The sequence below is a fragment of the Oncorhynchus kisutch genome, linkage group LG27 (genome assembly GCF_002021735.2).
Source record: "Oncorhynchus kisutch isolate 150728-3 linkage group LG27, Okis_V2, whole genome shotgun sequence".
Lineage (NCBI taxonomy): Eukaryota > Metazoa > Chordata > Actinopteri > Salmoniformes > Salmonidae > Oncorhynchus > Oncorhynchus kisutch.
In genome coordinates, this window is record NC_034200.2 from 20,429,599 (window position 1) to 20,448,860 (window position 19,262).

At 40.4% G+C, this 19,262-nt stretch overlaps 1 protein-coding gene across 2 annotated transcripts in view; it reads left to right on the forward strand.

The window, feature by feature from the left end:
• Window positions 1-19,262, forward strand: part of LOC109872260 (catenin delta-2-like) — a 101,393-nt gene that overhangs the window by 4,555 nt on the left and 77,576 nt on the right. Inside the window, exon 2 of one of the 2 annotated variants that reach the window (XM_031806940.1) lies at window positions 10,266-10,399. In XM_031806940.1, the coding sequence (XP_031662800.1) occupies window positions 10,313-10,399 (87 nt within the window). In that variant the 5' untranslated portion in view covers window positions 10,266-10,312. Of the gene's footprint in view, window positions 1-10,265; window positions 10,400-15,940; window positions 16,164-19,262 lie in introns of those variants that run through there. The other variant, XM_020463438.2, reaches the window with a different exon arrangement.

Consider the following 19,262-nt stretch of genomic DNA (forward strand, 5'->3'; position numbering starts at 1 on the left):
TAACATATGTTTTTTTAATCTCATTAATATTTGTGTTGTTATTGTGGAGAATAATCTTTTAAAAACAAGTGTTGTCAATCCTACAGGGATTTACACATTTCAGTTTAAATCAGCTTTGATCTTTACTAAGATGCTGAAAAAATAAAAAATGAAAACATTCATCACACTAGGGACATACCAGGGTAAAGTGATGTTTGTGTTTCATATCGCTGTTGAGATACATAATGAAGGCTAGCTAGGGATAAGGTATGTAGAGTAAAGACAAAGTAACTGCAGACATATAGAGCTCAAGTCGGAAGTTTACATAAACTAGTTTTAATGACTCCAACCTAAGTGTTTCAACAACTCCACACATTTCTTGTTAACAAACTATAGTTTTGGCAAGTCGGTTAGGACATCTACTTTGTGCTTGACACAAGTCATTTTTCCAACAATTGTTTACAGACCGATTATTTCACTTATCATTCACTGTATCACAATTCCAGTGGGTCAGAAGTTTACATACACTAAGTAGACTGTGCCTTTAAACAGCTTGGACAATTCCAGAAAATTATGTCATGGCTTTAGAAGCTTCTGATAGGCTAATTGACATCATTTCAGTCAATTGGAGGTGTACCTGTGGATGTATTTCAAGGCCTACCTTCAAACTCAGTGCCTCTTTGCTTGACATCATGGGAAAATCAAAAGAAATCAGCCAGAACCTCATAATTTTTTTGTAGACTTCCACAAGCCTGGTTCATCCTTGGGAGTAATTTCCAAACGCCTAAAGGTACCACGTTCAATCTGTACAAAGAATAGTACGCAAGTATAAACACCATGGGACCACGCAGCCATCATACCGCTCAGGAAGGAGACGCGTTCTGTCTCCTAGAGATGAACGTACTTTGGTGCGAAAAGTGCAAATCAATCCCCGAACAGCAGCAAAGGACCTTGTGAAGATGCTGGAGGAAACAGGTACAAAAGTATCTATATCCACAGTAAAACGAGTCCTATATCGACCTAACTTGAAAGGCTGCTCAGCAAGGAAGAAGCCCCTGCTCCAAAACCGCCATAAAAAAGCCAGACAACGGTTTGCAACTGCATATGGGGACAAAGATCATACTTTTGGAGAAATGTCCTCTGGTCTGATGAAACAAAAATAGAACTGTTTGGCCATTAATGACCACCGTTATGTTTGGAGGAAAAAGGGGGAGGATTGCAAGCCGAAGAACACCATCCCAACCGTGAAGCACGGAGGTGGCAGCATCATGTTGTGGGGGTGCTTTGCTGCAGGAGGGACTGGTGCACTTCACAAACTAGATGGCATCATGGGGTAGGAGAATTATGTGGATGTATTGAAGCAACATCTCAAGACATCAGTCGGGAAGTTAAAGCATGGTCACATATGGGTCTTCCAAATGGACAATGACCCCAAGCATACTTCCAAAGTTATGTCAAAATGGTTTAAGGACAACAAAGTCAAGGTATTGGAGTGGCCATCACAAAGCCCTGACCTCAATCCTATAGAAAATGTGTGGACTGAACTGAAAAAGCGTGGGCGAGCAAGGAGGCCTACACACCTGACTCAGTTACACCAGCTCTGTCAGGAGGAATGGGCCAAAATTCACCCAAGTTATTGTGAGAAGCTTATGGAAGGCTGCCCTAAATGTTTGACCCAAGTTAAACAATTTAAAGGCAATGCTACCAAATACTAATTGAGTGCATGTAAACTTCTGACACACTGGGAATGTGATGAAAGAAATAAAAGCTAAAATAAATCATTCTTGCTACTATTATTCTGACATTTCACATACTTAAAAATAAAGTGGTGATTCTAACTGACCTAATACAGGGAATTTTTACAAGGATTAAATGTCAGGAATTGTGAAAAACTGAGTTTAAATGTATTTGGCTAAGGTGTATGTAAACTTCCGACTTCAACTGTAGCTGGTATACTGAGATGTCCTCTCTTATGCTACTTACCTCATGTACGTAGAGGAGTTGGTTTGCCAAACTATACTTGTCATAAGTAACCTTGCCTGAGACCTGAAGACTCATATTAGCTCCCAGACCTAATGCCTTGGCTTTGGCTGAGCTGGATAAGGAGGTCTTGAGTTGTGCAGATATAACTCAGTATCCTATATCTGGCCGGTTTACATGTGCATGAGGATAAGCAAGTCATCTTTTCACATATCATCATTTCACCAATTCAGCTACCCATGGATGGGCAGGGACGGATATAGCTTAGCGCTCCAAATGTTCTGGATTTTCAGATTCAAGTCAGGAGAGACATGCTGTGCTCAGTGAACATTTTCACTTGTGATGATAAAATCCTCTGACACATGAAATGTGAGCGACAGCAGTGCTCCTACGCTCTATTTTTAGATTTATGGACCACACCTACTCCAGGGCATGTTTGTCATCATTTGACAATTTTTTCATTTAAGTAAAAAAAAAAAAAAAAAAAGAACAGGAGAATACCCAACTAACTGCATCTTCCATTAGGCCTACTACCATAAGTACTATTAGAACTAGCTACTGTTATTACATGCAGAGTATCTGTAAGCTACTTTTTCCCCTCTAAAGTTGTTTGAAAGGAAGCATGACTTTTTCAGATCTTTCTGATGTGTGATTTCTCTTTATACTGATCTCCATCCATCTTTCATGTCATCACCACTTCTTTTGTTGTTCATGAGGAAAATCCAGTATATGGTACATAGATGTGAGAACAGTACCATAGTGTAGTTTGATACTTTGATGCTAACACAGATAATTATTTGGTTGTGTCATCTCTACTGCAGGCCTTTAAAAGTAAATCTGATGTATTATGGATGTACTGTACTGGCAAGCAAAGTTGTGCTACTGAGAATACTATTGAAAAACACGGGTTTGTTGTTGATTCAGCTTTCTTTCAATTCCATTCTACATCTGAAGTCTTGAAATGTAATGTTTTACCAGTCAAGCTGTAGTATGTTAGCAGCACAATGTCAGGGGGTCTCAATCCTGATGTTCCACCTGGAACAGCCAAGCTATGTACTGTAACATCAATAGCTGGGTGGCAGTTACACCCGTTTAGCCCAGGTCTTTACTCTGTGATCACTACCATTTGAATCATTTGTGTGTTGAAGTCACTCAGCAAAACTCGTGCTTGCTCAGTAGATCTAAATGCATAATTCATGATGTTGACAGTAGCAGATGGTCCTGAGACAAGGTTAGACCTATTATTATAATAAAGACTCACTTTAGTGGGTTTAAAGCTCATTTTAGTTGGACGGTGTCTTTGGGTCTAGATGTCTTCCCAGCGCCACAAATGCAGATGTTGCTGTCCTTTTACTTTATGCCACCCAGCCCACAAATAGCACATCAACATTGGTTGGCTGTGGTATTGCTTTGAGAGAAGGGGGTGTTTTATGCTACATGTCAAAGGAAATATTCATAGGCATCATGCTACACAGATGTAACAGTGTCATGCCCGTAGCACAGAACCGATCAGCAGATTGACTTTGGTATTGAGCTGCATATCCATCAATAACAAACAGGGTGTATTTGGAATGTGTCCCTGCTTCAAGGTCAATTTATTCACTGTATAGTGCAGTGCATGGATGGACTGTGCGTGTGCCGATGTGGCAATGCTGTGGATGATGCCACAGGGACGTGAGACGCTTTGTACTTCCTCCTCTCCTCCCCCACGCCGAGGTCCTCTCCTTTATTCCCTGCTGTCATGTCATCAGATGACCAGCAGGGGTCACCTCTGGTAACATTCGCTACAACCAATTATGCAGATGGCGCAACCGTGTCAATGATCACATTATCTTAACATGCAGATAGATAGGCATGGTGGTGTAATGTCATCTAATAATGTCCTATAAAATTATGTTTACGCAAGAGGGTTGATATGGGTTACAATGCATATCCTCTTTAGTAAGACATCCAACCAATGTAATGGACGCTGATTGGGTATTCTTCTGTTATCGTGCCGTGGTGCAGATATTGTAAATGTCAGTGGCTGTGTGTGAGGTAGGTTTACTCACTAGGCTAGTAGGGACTCTGCTGCCACCACAGTCACATGTAAAGTCAACATTCACCAGTGAGGCTGATGCCTTGGGAAGGAAAAACAACCAGGCCATGCAGCTCCTGTAGCTATACTACTGGCTTCACAGCCCCAACCTCACAATGGACGATTAAGCACTTGACTGCCACAATCTCAACATAGTCAAGGGTTGGTTTGGTTCATAGTAGCAGCAGTAGTAGTAGTACAGTAGGTCATGAGGTTAAAAGCCTTGGAGCAGTAGCTAACCCTCCGGCCTTATCATCACTGGAGAACACAGTATTTACAGGAACTCACATTAAAATGCATGACATCAGGTGCAAACCACCCATGATGCACTAGAACACACTATCAAAATGGGACTGTCATAGCAGCTTGAATGCCTAACTGATTGAGATGGAGTGAAGTCATTTTGGGGGTCATACAGAATACACAATAAATATTGGGCACATTAATGCTACATTACATAAAACAATCTGTCTAATTTTTGTGTAATTGCTGCTGTGGTCAAAAAGAGACCTTGGTCTCAATGGGACAACCTGCCTAAATAAAGACTAAATAATGATCAAGGTAGTAAATGAAAGAAACAGGAATAATTTTGATTGAAGTAATTGTTTGGCAATGCCAGCTAGCTTATCTATTACAGATGTTGGATCTTAATTTGATCACCCTGTTGCTAGGTGCCGATATGATATGTATTGTGATTCTCAAGATTATTAATGTATTGGGATTCTATGTTCCAAACACATCGCTCACCATGTCTGTTGCAGAGGGACAAGAAATAGCCATGAGAAAATGTGTTTTGTTCAGTCAGTGCTGAAAACATGTTGGCTCACCATTTAAAAAAAAAGAAGATGTAGAACACGCTTGAGAAGGAGAAATACAAGAGTTTTTGGTGCAGGTACATCTAACTACCGCTAGCTAACGCTACCTAGCAAAACATTTAAAGTATATATATATATTTTACAAATCAATACTTGGGAGTAAAAATATCAATATAATAATCGTAAAAAATTATGCAGAAGAATTGAAAATGTAAAACGTGTAGCTTACTGTGGTTTAAAAAGGCTTCTGAAGTTTGTCAATAGCCATTTGAAATTTCAGACTTGATTTTCCCTTGCGAAAAAATTATCAAACCCTACAAAAAATGTAATTAATTATAATCCACATTTCCTGTTGCTGCAGGATTATTTTCCTGCTGTAGCAAACTGGCTCAAATTAAGATTCTACATCTGTACGAGTGTTGTTACATTGAAAATGTGGTGTTTGTTTAATGAAATTAGCCTGTCAATAAAACATAGCAGACACTGGCATTCTATTGAGGGTAAACAAAATTCACTCCAACCTAATCAGCACAGAGTTTGTAAGAGAAAATGTTAATAATGCACTGGGGCTTGTTTTATCACAGCAAGCCCCACATAATTACACTTTATCATTTGTGTCACGCTCAGCCATCCTTTGAGAACATTATTCCAGGAGGTCTTTAATTGCCTCAGCTTGTGCTCAGGGCCGGCTCCAGGCATAAGCAACGTAAGCAGTCGCCTAGGGCCCCGGCCGGTAGGGGGCACCCGACCCAAAAACATATTGATGTTGTTGTTTTTTTAGGAACTCAGTCAGGGTCTCAACTTACTGTTGATAGTTAGAATAGTAGAATACACAATGTGCAAGTTCGAAAGTTTGTTGTGCATCAGCAGTCACCGGCAGTCACTCAATTAGCCATGTCAGACAATTTTTAGATTGCTAAGTTAGTCTAGCCAGTTATCATGGCTGAATACTGACCAGGCACGCAGGGCACGTGCCCAGGGACCCTGACCTCCAGGGGATCTCCATTGATTTTGACTCCATTGAGTCACTCTCACACAGATATTAACATTGTATAAGTCATGACAAAATGAGTAGAATTGCAGGAAATTTGCTTAAAAAAAAAAAAAGAAATCTCCACCCCATGGCAAAAGGGGGAGAATGACAGGAAATCAGCTTTAAAACTGCAAAAATATCTCTGCCCCATGGAAAAATGTGTAGAATTGCATGAAATGTGTTATTAAATTGCAAAACTTTATTTCCACCCCACGGCAAAATGTATAGAACTGCAGAAAAGTTTTTTTAAAGCAAGTTATCTGGGCCCCATTGCTAAATGTGTAGAATTGCAGGAAATGTACTTTAAAACTTCCAATCAAATCTCACGTAGGGCCCCCAAAAGGCTAGAGCCGGCCCTACTTGTGCTGATGTCTTCTGTTCCCTATAGTGCTAATTGAGATACAATATGCTTCAAGTTCTCATTCCACACCGCAACAACCCTACATCAATTCTATATTCATGTTCCCGCCCAATTAATTAGTGTCAGAGGGCATCACTACACAGCAGGCCATACTCTCCATCTGAAGTGGACGCTTACAGACAATACATTGCAACAAACCATCCCCCTTTTTGTTTATTCGAACACTGAGATCCCAACGCTCTAACAAAATGTGCTGAGGTGAGTCTTTGGTTAGCGGAAAAACACATTTGTGTTAACTCCGGAGGGAACAGTCTGTCTTAATGGGATGTAATTGGACTGCAATTCTCACTGTTGACAGATGTCCCAAACCAGAGATTGGGATAAAAAAAAGTTGAAGGGGTTGTTGAATGTGCCATGTCTAGCTATTTTCTTCTGCCGGAATATCTACAGTTTTTTCCCCCTCTCTCGTCTGTACAGACTTGAGGTGTGTAGGAAAAGTCTCCCGACCAACTTCCTGAGAAGTATAGCTGCTCCCCCAATGTCATTACTGCTAGCCAGGGCCAGTTTAACTCCATACTTGAGAAATGCTGCTTTCCTGCTTCCTGCCTGCATTTCTCAAGGTGATCACAGATCTCATATTGTTTGTTGTGTGTGTGAATTAATATGGTGGGAAACCGTGTCTTGCTCTCAGCTACCACCCAATTCTGTCAAGTCAGTGTTGGAGGGAAGAAAGGATTTGTAGGCTGACAGCTAGGCCCTACAGACTGGTGTACTACAGTAGAGATGTCAAAATGTACTGTCTCTCCAGCTTATCACTGGGGAGAAGCCCCATGGTCACTACTTACCGTAGGTTTAGAATTGATGTTACCATGGACATCTCTGCATGTCCAACAGTGGTTTCATAAATGTATTAGAATATAAAAGCTGTGAAGGTTAGAACATAAAAATTCAGAGGTAGAATTTTATTTTATTTTTTAAAGAAGGCCTTCTTACCTGCTGTCTACCTGTATCCAGTGGTGTGTCTAAATCTGCAGATGGCTTCAAAGTCATCATGATGGCATGATACTGCCCAGAGAGCTTTAATCAATAGCCTCAAATGGCTTCCCTCTCAGATATTTTTGCCAACCTGATAATATTACACTCTATTGCACCCAGAGGTCTTTATCACAACATTGCATAATAGGGAATTGCTATTCTGCAAGAATTGTATCTTCTCAAATGTCATGCAGGGAAAGTTTGACGATTTCAGAGGTCTTTATTGTTCAAGGCGTTATGGGATTATAAAAAATAATGCCGCATTTTGCACTCTGCACCTGAAGACTGATAACCTGTCAGTGGTTTCTGCATTCCCCAGCATCTCCCGCCTGCAGTCTCTGCAGTTACTGACTATACTGTAGGATTCTCTCAGGCAATTTGATTTCCTCTCTCATTGAGGGCATGCATCATACATATTGTGCTGGGCAAAAAAAGTAGAAAGCCAGCACCAATTCTCTCTGGCACTTTTTGCGAGTGTATTCCTTGGCTATTACCATGAATAATGCATATTTGTCATGGTTAAAAGCCCAGAGTGTATTCTTATAGTTGCCAAAACCATCCTCAAGTAACATTGAGAATACAAAATGTGAATCAATATTGCGTGCCTGGTGTAAGGTTAAGCAGCCCATTACTAAACAGACATTTCTTTTAAACTTAGATGGGTCTCCTTTGACATCTTGACAGGAGCCTTTTGATGGTAATGAACTTGTGATAGACTCTTTATGTCGGAAGTCTGTATTTAAAATATTAAGTGAAGGGAAAGTGTCTAGACAGATCTACGGATGACTACCAATGCAAAATAAATGTTGCACAAAGTTTTAATGAGACAACAGGGGACACTTCATCAAATACACTCCATAAACATCATTCCTTTGTGGTCACGTACAGAGTTGGTTAAGTTTTTTCAGTCGGAAGCAGTGGGAATAGGAATTAATCTTTGTTCACTTTGTATTAACGGAGATACATTGTCAATTGTACGTCGTCTGGCTTGGACTGATATCTTTGGAACTTACAATCAATGCTGCTTTACTTTGTGCAGAAAGAAGTCTGAACAGTAAAATAAATGGAATGAGTCGGACAACAGTATTGTGAGGACTATACATTGTGTACAGATATGCCGATGCCTTTAAACAAAGCATTGTTTGTCTTGGACTGTGATAAGAGGGTAAAGCGATTATGTTTAATTACAGATAGTATCATAGGCAGATGGATATCAAAATATAGGCCTAATTCATCCATACCCTCACTTCCTGTCTCTATGTACTGGCACAGATTTTGCTGGACTGCTACTGGTAAAGCTGAAGTGTACTGGTCAATACTTAGGACTGGTCACAGGCTGGAAGTTTGACCTAGAAATGGCTGCAGCATCCTAATTTAAAAGGCGTTCGATGCTTAGAGGGGGTATTAGTGATGTGGAACAATATCGATACAGTTACATATCGGGATATTATTTTTGAAGATATTATATATTGACAATATCACAATATTATTTTTGCGCTAGTTGTTTGTACCTGCACCAAAACTCCATCTTGTTTTCCAAATTCTTTTTAAATAGTGAGCCAATTTGTTTTCCGCACTTTTTCATTTCCATGACTGATCAAAACTAGTTCTCTCATGGCTCTCTTGTCCTTCTGCAGCAGACATATGGTGTGCAATATGTTTGGACCCTGGAATCTCATAAAAATCACAGTATCAAATCGCAATACGTGTAGAATCATGACAATCGCAATACATATCGTATTGGCACGTAAGTATTTTGATAATATCGTATTGTGAAGTCCCTGGCAATTCCCAGCCCTGGGGGGGGTATGTTGACATATTAACTTACAGTATAATCCATTTTCATGTATCCTTACAACCCATTCTGTCTGCACAGATGGTAAAATAGAGCGTCTGGTGGGGACATAGAATTTATTTTGTTTTCACTATTTATGACAAATAAGTCAATTTGGATAATCCTACTTTAATTCTAAAAGCCCTTGCTATGAATATCCTTGTGTAGCACTGAATGCAAATTCATTTATCATGCTAGTATTTAACTGAGGCAGAGGTCCACGCTAATGAAAGATGAGGATGACATTCGGTGTGGTGACCCAGGAGGGAGGAAACAGTGGCAAGAGAAGACATTCTGTCAGATAAGCGGCCAGTGTTTAGAACTCACAGACTGGGAGAGATGAGGAAGCACTGAACTAGGTCAAGGGAGAGAGAGAGAGAAAGGGGGTGGGAGTGAGACCGAGCAGGAGAGAGAGAGGAACACTAAAATGGATGACAAGGGAAGGATTCCGGTCAGCCATGTTAGCAGTGTCCAGCAGGGCTTGTTGCTTGGCAGCATCCCAGAATAGTCTAGCTCTTGTCTGCTTCCAGGCTGCGGTCGACTTTCCCTTACCTTCAACATGACTGACTGGGTGATCTAGTGACTGCCACGCACAGAGACAGGGATGGGAAGGATCAATTTTGACAAGCTTTCATCAGCTTTTAGAAGCTGTCATCTGTGTTGTTGTCATGGCCATTATTTGCTCTCTCACTACATTAGGATTACCTGGAGATTTAGGTCCCTTCTCCTTAAGTGACGGTAGAGTCATTGTTACACACATACACACGCACACCCGAGTCATTAGTATATGCTCTCATCCAGATGATTACTTGGCGGATTATGATATGACTGATGTAGTGTACAAGTGTTAGCTATATCCACAATCTTATTAAATCAGATTAGTATATTTGTATCCAGATTTTCTACCTTGCAAACTACCCTTGAATACAGAAAGTTCTAATTATACTAGGGTTAGAAATTGAGAGAGGTATAAGCGAAACTATAGTGTACAGAAATGGATTTTGTGACGAACCAACAAGAAATGTCAACGGATTCAAACAGTTTCATGAAAGTTAAGTGATGGATATCATAACTGAACCATTTCTGCATTCTCTCCCAATAGTGGATGATGTCGCCCTTCTAATGCTGACTGTTAATCCTTTCCCTTTCAGAAGTTATGCCAGTTCCCGACGCAACCTCTGACTCTTAGAACGTCACCATGCTGAGCCCAGTACTAAACTCCTCTAATGGAGACGGCGCCGAGACAGAGACCACGTCGGCCATACTGGCCTCTGTCAAGGAACAGGTAAGGCCTTCCATGTTAATTCTGTGTGTACCGTACATGGGTGACTTTCAGAGCGAGACCAAGGCCCTCCATGCAAAACATATCATGTGATCAGCGTTTTTGCTCTTGCTTGATCTTAGGCATCAGGGGATTGAAAGTAATACATTGTGAAAACTTGAATGAAATTTGAATGCGCAATTTTGTGGGACTGTATCAAAAGGGGACAAATGAAGAATGTGTGGGGGAAAAATGGTTTTCAAGTTAAATATCCCGTTAACTGATGGCAACCTAACATGAAGTATGTTATTGGTTCAGCTATATTGCCATCGCCACCAGCTTCTTTATTACATTTCTCATCATAAGATCCTGTTCAGTGCCTGAAATCCATCCTATTTGATGTTGAAGTAAATGTGTCAGTGTTCTGCAGGGGTGCAGTGAGGTATAGAGACATAAGTAATTGGTTCCATTTGTATTCTGTGTGTGTCTGGTGCAGAGGACAGACTAACATCCACACTGATTAGCATGTGACACTATAAGGAGACTCTATAGAGACTTTGGGTAGGCTTGTTTAATCTTATGCCTTTCGTTTGAAATGTCGCTATCGCTCACAATAATATATCTGTATAATATAGTAACGAAGTCATTGTTATTGAGTAGAATGTGCAAAACTAGGTTCAGTTTTATAAGAGATTGTGCTCTATAGAATATAATTGGCTTGCAGTTACATTATGGAAGCATGCTACTGATATTCCTCACCAGCAGTAGGATATAGCCTATTAGCTCACAGCAGGCAGCCATTTTGGAGTAGAACCAAGAGCATGTGTGTAGATGGGAATGAGCCAATCCCCTGCATCATGACAGTGGTTACACTGACACTCCTCTTTCTTTTAAGCAAGAGCGAAAAGGACAAGCTGTGGAATGGTAAAGTGGGCCACTGCCACACATCACACAGACCCATGGGGCTGCTCTTGGACATACTAATGGCCCTATCAGGAGGGTAAAAAATAAAAGCCTAAAGGCCTGCATACAGAGAGGCACGAGTGTGTGTGTCCCTGTGTGTGCAGACCTCCACAAGCTTGCGTTTATTTAAGCCGGTGCACCTCAGTCACAGCTCTTTGTTTATTTTTCTGTTGACAGCATTAGGATGGTTCTGTGAATACAAATAAAAAGGCAGACATTTTCATTGTTGATGCTATTCAATGGTGGAAACAATTAGGATTTGTCTACTTCCTGTGCATTGTGGAGCAGTGAGAGAAGGGAGGTCAAGCGTGAACAACCACTGGTTAAACATTATGACTGGGTTCAACACTAGGATAAGCTCTACGATTAGGAATACATTCATTTCCACGTTTAATGTTTGGTATTCGATGTTGTCACTCTGACGACAACCTCGTAACTCCAATTTTGCAAATGTTTCTTTTTTTATTTATTTATTGAAAGCAGTAACTCCTCAATGTACTCTGAACATTTCAATATCACACGTTTTATACATCACAGAACACTGAAATATAACAAAACCATTTGACATAGAAACACCAAGGCCCCCCAACATTTTTTATGAATTATGTAAATGATGAAAATGTTAATGACATTCCACCCAAGAGGCCAATAGAGGACGATTTGGTCATTTGACTGCAGGAAAATATGATTTTTTTTCTCCCAATTCCTGAAAAGTTTCTGTTTTGGAGATGAGGTTTTCATCAGACAGCGACGATATGTTTGTTTATCTTATAATATACTGTACCTCCTATTGTGTAATAGTGAAAGGCAGTGTTAAACTATTGACCATAATACGTTATTATGACCCCACCACTAGATGGCAAACAGCATCAGTCAGCAAAAGGTTTAACGTGTGAAGTGTGATGATACATTCTGTGTATTTAGCCCTACAATGGATTTATCAGTACAGGTACCACTACATTTTTCAGCAATAGGGTCAGTTGGCTTTTGAAAACAGTAAGGGGGCTTGGGGAGTGTGTTGGGGTTAAGGACATTGGGTTGACTTTACTTTTTTTGGAGGGGTGGCCTGACTTTAACCTGTAGCCTGGGGATGGTTCTAGTACTGTATGGTGTGACATTGTTTTTTGGTCCCCAATGATATTTAGATTAACGTTCCACCATGCTTGCTTATGATTGGGCCTCATTTGGATCTGCTAGTGACCATGGTTTGAAGTAGTGATGTACAAGCCAACGTGTGATGCCTCATTTAGTCCTCTCACAATGGTCAGCAGCAGGCCACAGGGACAGCAAATGAAACCAGCCAAAGCCATTAGATGTATAGTAGCCTATACGTCAGGGCAAGACGAGAATGCAAATCGGTGTCATCTTATTCACAGTGCTGGCATATCAAACATCTGGCAATCATTTGTACAGCAGTATGAGGAATGCATTTAGCTAGAATATTCAGACGTTATTTGAATTGGGGAAAGAGAGAGAATGCTAATCTGCTCTCTTAATCGTGGTCACCTCTTAAGACTTAATGGATGTTTAAACAAATGCAGTGAAGTCATTTCAGCAGCCTTTGGTCATGAAATAATGAATGGAAATGATTAAGTCTTGTGAAACAGTCACTCTAATTTGTAACATTCTAGAATGTGGGCTGCTTTGGGCTTAGCGGAAAGGAGACTATTATAATGAATAGGACGTTCTCAAATAAAGTTATAGAGACTGAATTGCCATCAACTAGGCCACAGCTTATAAATAAAAGCAGTTATAATAAACCCAATTTGACTTTGAGATGTTGCATTCAGGCTATTACAGTACTGCTCTTTTAACATATACCAGTCATCTTGAACCAAAGGTTCAATATGGAGACTCATGACTTGGCTGTGAGTGAATGTTGAGCTCAGATAGTAAAGATCTATGTGAGGTTCATGGATGACTGGGTCGTTATTGTTAGTGGGCTGACATATGGCTAGCTAATCAGTCATGCAGGGACTTAACTCAACCAATTGTATGTCAGATACTGCGTGTACAGGGTTTATCATTTCATAGTACTGTATTATAAGAAGGGATTTTAAAACGGATCAAAAATGTATTCAGTTTGAGTGTTTTGGGGAATAAGACAGGAATATGGAGTGCTCACATATTTCCATTTCCTGTGTTTCAGACTGCAAAGTGTTTAAGACAGTATTTTTTTGTCAGTTGACTCGAGGGGGATGAACAGTGAAAATTGAACTTGTGTGAATGTCTTGGCTCTGCACCTGGCTTGAATGAGTAAGTCAGACAGACAACCATGACAGAGGTAGAAGGGCAGTTTGAGTGGCGTGGAGGCGTACAGTTGCTCTAGCAAATCAGAATGAAGCATTAGACAGATCTGAAATCTGAAAGCCAGCACTGCATTACTCAGCTGAGGAGTGGGTATACAGCAGTAGTGAAATGTTGTCTCAACAGGAGTATTTAAGCCAAGGATTTTAAAGCCTATAGGTTCCTAGTTCATAATTCCTGCCTCAAAAATTATCCTTTAATAGGGTACCTTGTTTCACTATATTTCATGTTTTGAGTTAGTTAAATATTGTTTGGTAGGACACCCTAGCTTCATATGAGTGTGGTATAGTTTGTGTAGGCCTACAGTAGGTGTTTTGAATAGATGAACTTCCAGAATCTTCTCCAGCCAACCAATCCTGCACTCGGCTTATTCTGTTACAGGGTGTTCCTTGGTCTTGTACTCCTTAAGTTAACCTCTGGCTTTTTAGAAATGGGATAAAAATAAAAATAAATAACTTGAGGCATACCCAGGATGACATTTTGTAATCAAATTGTCTCCTCTGAAAAAGTTAAAATGTCAGTCTTGGTACCACAGGGCACAATTAGGCAATTATACTTGAGGACCACAGTTTCCTGAAGCTGCAAAATTCCCATCTTCTGTCCCCTAGTCATTTATTCTACCAACTAATAGGTTTAATGGTGTTTTTAGGGGTGTACTGTTTGCAAGCTATTGGGCATACATCTCCCTCTCCTTCTCCCTCTTGTCCTTGGTAATGGGCTGGAAGTATACTTGATTTTCTTGTAATGCAATTATCAGGCAAGGTTTTAATTGAACAGTCTGCCCATTTAAATTACTTAATTATAGTATTTAGAGGGTATTTCTTCAGTTCTACCACACACACACACATTTGCAAATATTCTACACTGTTCCACAGTATGTAACTAAGAATGTGTTCTTAACTGACTTGCCTAGTTAAATTAAGGTTCAATTTAAAATAACAATTATACAGAAATGTCCTGCTAACCAATTTAGCCATGTCTTAAAGTTCCAGAATACTTTCTATTTCAGTATCTGTTTAAAGGGATAGTCCAAATTACAAAACTATATATTGTTTTCATTACCCTGTAAGCAGTCTATGGACAAGGTATGACAGCAATCCATGCTTCGGTTTAGTTTCCCTGTCACTGTTTCCAAATGCTAATGTTTTAAGTTTGTGGCACAAATCCCATTCGTCATGGGACCGATATCATGTTTTGCGCATCAGGTTCAAATAATCTATAAGTGACTTTGCTGAGCTTCACAATCAATTTTAGATACTTTCGGATGATTTGGACATGATGCGGAAAAATGCTAATATCGGTCCCATGACTTGAATGGGATTTCTGCCACAAATGCTAAAATATTAGCAATTGGATACAGTGACAGGGAAACTAAACCAAAGCATGGATTTCTGTAATACCTTGTCCATAGACTGCTTACAGGGTAAGGTAATCAATATGTAATTTTGTCATTTGGGTGAACTATCCCTTCAAGTGTGGCTATTCAAATTTTGAACATGGTTTAGAATTGGTATTACTGACCCAGTGACTATTTAAATAAAGAAATTAGTTTGGGAGGAGATAACAAAGCTTCTCATATGCAAACCTAAGTTATTCACTCTATTCTCTCTCAACTGCCTTGAGCTCTATCAGTTTTCATTTGAACAAAAGTACTTTCATTCAATACTTTTCTCAATCATATACCCAAATGTATTTTTCATCCAGATTAGAAATAAACAGTGTTTAAAGTGGTGAGTAACAGGAAGCAAATTGTGACTGTCATCCCAAGACCCTGTGGCCCTCTCTTCTCTCCCATGGCAGATCCTTGTGTCTTTTTTACCAAGCTATATTTAAACCGTGGCTGGCTATGACATGTATTGTGTACTACCTTCTAAGCAAGGCAGCCCAGCCCAAAGACTGGCACTGAGGCAGAACAGTCACTGTCTCTCCCTGGAGAGCACAACTCAGAGCTATGGTCAGAAGAGAGGAGAGGGGAGAACAGGAAATGAGGGACAGAGGAAAGGAAAGAGAGGAGACATTTCTGCTGCCTCAACCCCACAACACTTCCATATACATTCAGAATCCTGCGAGTCTTTGGAGCTTTCCAATTAGCACCCCACTCTGTCCCCCCTCCCTCCCCATCCCTCCGTTCACCCTGCACCTCCCCACCTCCGCCCGCTACCCTCTCTCTGCTTTTTCAGCGGGGGGCACAGATGGTGTTGAGGAGAGGAGCAGTCAAAAGAGTGATTGGAGAGCAGCAGGATTTGGCAGGCAGACTGGTGGGAGGGTCCTTTTGTGATGCAATGTTGCATAAATAATGCCAAAGAGGTTCTAAATTCTCTGTTGCCATGGAGACCTTTGTGCCTGGCTGAACTCCTATTCTTCACTGCTTGGAGGCAGTCACTACTGGGCTTGCCATTTTCTCTAATGGAGTTTTCTCAATAAGGACAGAAGAACTTCTAGACATGTTGAGGATGGAGAAAAAAAGTGGGATATTATGCGTGGTTGGTGCTTTCTCTGAAGTATGGTCCATGTGAAGGTATGGCTTTGTTAACTTAAATTCCAATAGCCTTTTGGCAGTAACAGGTGTTTGGTTGTTATGCTACATTTGGAGGGAATAGTAAGGTCAGTGATTTTGTTGTTTGGAACTCTGATGGATTTCTGTCATTTTGCTACCAGATATAACAAAAAAAAGGACTTAAACTTTGCTGGCTCATTTAAACTTTTTGTTACTTCTATCCAAATATATAGCCTACTGCATCTTATTAGCACAAATTTAGTTGTTTATAAAGTTAAGATAACTAGGCCAGACAATAGCAACAGTTTACAGTTGCTTGCATGTACACAGTTTTGTAAATGCAACTATTATACCAAGAGAAGCACATTGAAATGCACGTCTACTGACACTTGTAGCTCTTTGATGCTATAGCTCAGTCGGTAAAAAAAAAAAAGTTGGATGGATCCTTCTTCATCCAGTTCAATGGGATGTTTCTGTGGATCTTATATTCTGGTCTCTTGCCCAAAATAGCAGGTGATACATTTTGTAGCAGACTTTGAATAAACTGCTCTAGGGAGAGTGTTTGACCTTGTGGGCACTGGACTCATTTCAGCATTGTCACAAAAAAAGTGGACAGTTTGTATTGACTGGAGTTGCCTGAGACTAAGGGAGTTTTCACATATGAAATTCGGTACCCTGGTTCGGTTTCCTGGAGCTTTTGTGAGAATTTGACAGAATACGTTTTTGCTTTCGCAAGACCTGAAAATATCAATTTCAGGGTGCGATAAGCAAGACGCACATTCTACGTGATGTTAGCGAGCTAGCTTGTTTACAATGGGCAAAAAAAGTTCCACGCGACTTGCGCTGCCGTGTCACAAAAACTGGTACTCTGGTCCTGGATCTTGGACCCCTTACTCACGCAGGTCCAGGATTCATTTCAGTTCATTTGCGTTTCACACATGCTTTATAGCGCGGATCAGGGTACCAAACGCTCCAGAATCCGGATCATAAGGGGATATGTGAAAGCGCCCTAAATGAGACTGGCTGCTCAGATTTAAGGTTGGGCGGTATCCAGATGTTACATACTGTTTCTGTACCATACCAGGGTGTACGGTATTACCGGAAGTGCACACAGAGGGCGCAATTATTATTTATTTTATGCACAAAACAAGGGACAATCGGGATCTTGGTCCAGGAAGGGATTTAATGTCTCTGCTGTAACCAAGAAGCTTGATCTTGACATCTAGCAACTTAGCTAACAAGTTAGCAAATCAAATGCATAGCTGGAGCCCTGAGCTTGATATGATTTATTTGACACATCTTAGATTTCTTATAGTTATAAGCAGTGGTGTGATTTTGTTTGGCAACTGTAGTTTGGTCCCATGTGGCTCATGGTCCAGTGTGGCTCAGTTGGTAGAGCATGGTGCTTGCAACGGTAGGGTTTTGGGTATGGTTCCCAAGGGGGACCAGTATGAAAATGTTTGAACTCACTACTGGAAGTAATTTTATATAAGAGTGTCTGCCTAATCTACCATTGACATCAACACAAATTATTACACTATTGGAAAAAAAGGTTCCAAAAGGTTTCTGTGGCTGTCCCAATTGGAGAACCCTTTTTGTTCCAGGTAGAACCCTTATCAAATCAAACTTTGTCACATGCGCTGAATACAACAAGTGTAGATCTTACTGTGAAATGCTTACTTACAAGCCCTTAACCAACAGTGCAGTTCAAGAATAGTTAAAGAAATATTTATCAAATAAACTAAAGTAAAATATAATATAATCAAAAATGTACACAATAAAATAGCAATAACAACGCTATATACAAGGAGTACCGGTACCGAGTCAATGTGCGTGAGTACAGGTTAGTCAAGGTCATTTGTACATGTAGGTAGGGGTGAAGTGACTATGCATAGATAATAAAACAGCAAGTAGCAGCAGTGTACAAAACAAATGGAAGGGGTGTGTCAATGTAAATAGTCTGGTGGCGATTTGATTATTTTTCAGCAGTCTAATGGCTTGGGGGTAGAAGCTGTTAAGGAGCCTTTTGGTCCTAGACTTGGCGCTCCGGTACCGCTTGCCGTGCGGTAGCAGAGAAAACAGTCTATGACTTGGGTGACTGGAGTCTCTGACAATTTTGGGGGGGCTTTCCTCTGCCACCATGCGGTGTCAGAGGAAAAGGGTTCTAAATGGAACCAAAAAAGGGTTCTTCAAAGGGTCGTCCTATGGGGACAGCTGAAGAACCATTTTTGGTTCTAGAGAGCACCTTTTTTCTATGAGTGTTGTTTTCATCTCCAAATGTGAATATACAGTGGGGTCTGAAATGATTGACAGCCTTGATAAAGATGAGCAAAAATGACTGAATAAACTAGATAAAATATAGCTCAGTATTTGAGTTATGCTCCAAATAACTGGGAAATTATATTATTTTAATATAATTGCTCAAAGAAAGAGATGGTTTTTTAAGAAGCAATACTTTTTTTTCTCTAAAAAAGGTAGTGTCAAAATTATTGACACCTGTTTTCACTACCTCACCTTGTGAGGATAACAGCACTGAGCCTTTTTCTAAAATGTTTTATGAGATTGGGGAACACATGGGAAGGGATCTTAGATCATTCCTCCATACATAATCTTTCCAGATCCTTGATATCCTTCGTCTGCGCTTATGGACTGCCCTGTTCAATTCAAACCACAGGTTTTCAATGGGTTTCAAGCCCGGAGACTGAGATGGTCATTGCAAATGTGAACGTCTGGAGTTTGCTAAACGGCATTGACACTTGGATTGGAACTGGTGCTTTGGTCAGATGGCATGAAACACTGGTGGTGAGTTTGTCGTCAAAATGAGAATGCATAAGCAGAAAATAACTCCATACCTTCTGTAAAATATGGTGGTGAATCTAATGTTATGGGGCTATTTTGTTTCCACTGGTCCTGTGGCCCTTGTTAAGGTCAATGGCATCACAAACTTTACCCAGTACCAGGACATTTTAGCCAAAAACCTGGTTGCCTCTGCCTGGAGCCTGAAACTCGGTTGTAAGTGGATCTTACAGCAAGACAATAACCCCAAGCACACATCAAAATCCACAAAGAAATGGTTAATTGGCCACAAAATCTATATTTTGCAATGGCCATCTCAGTCTC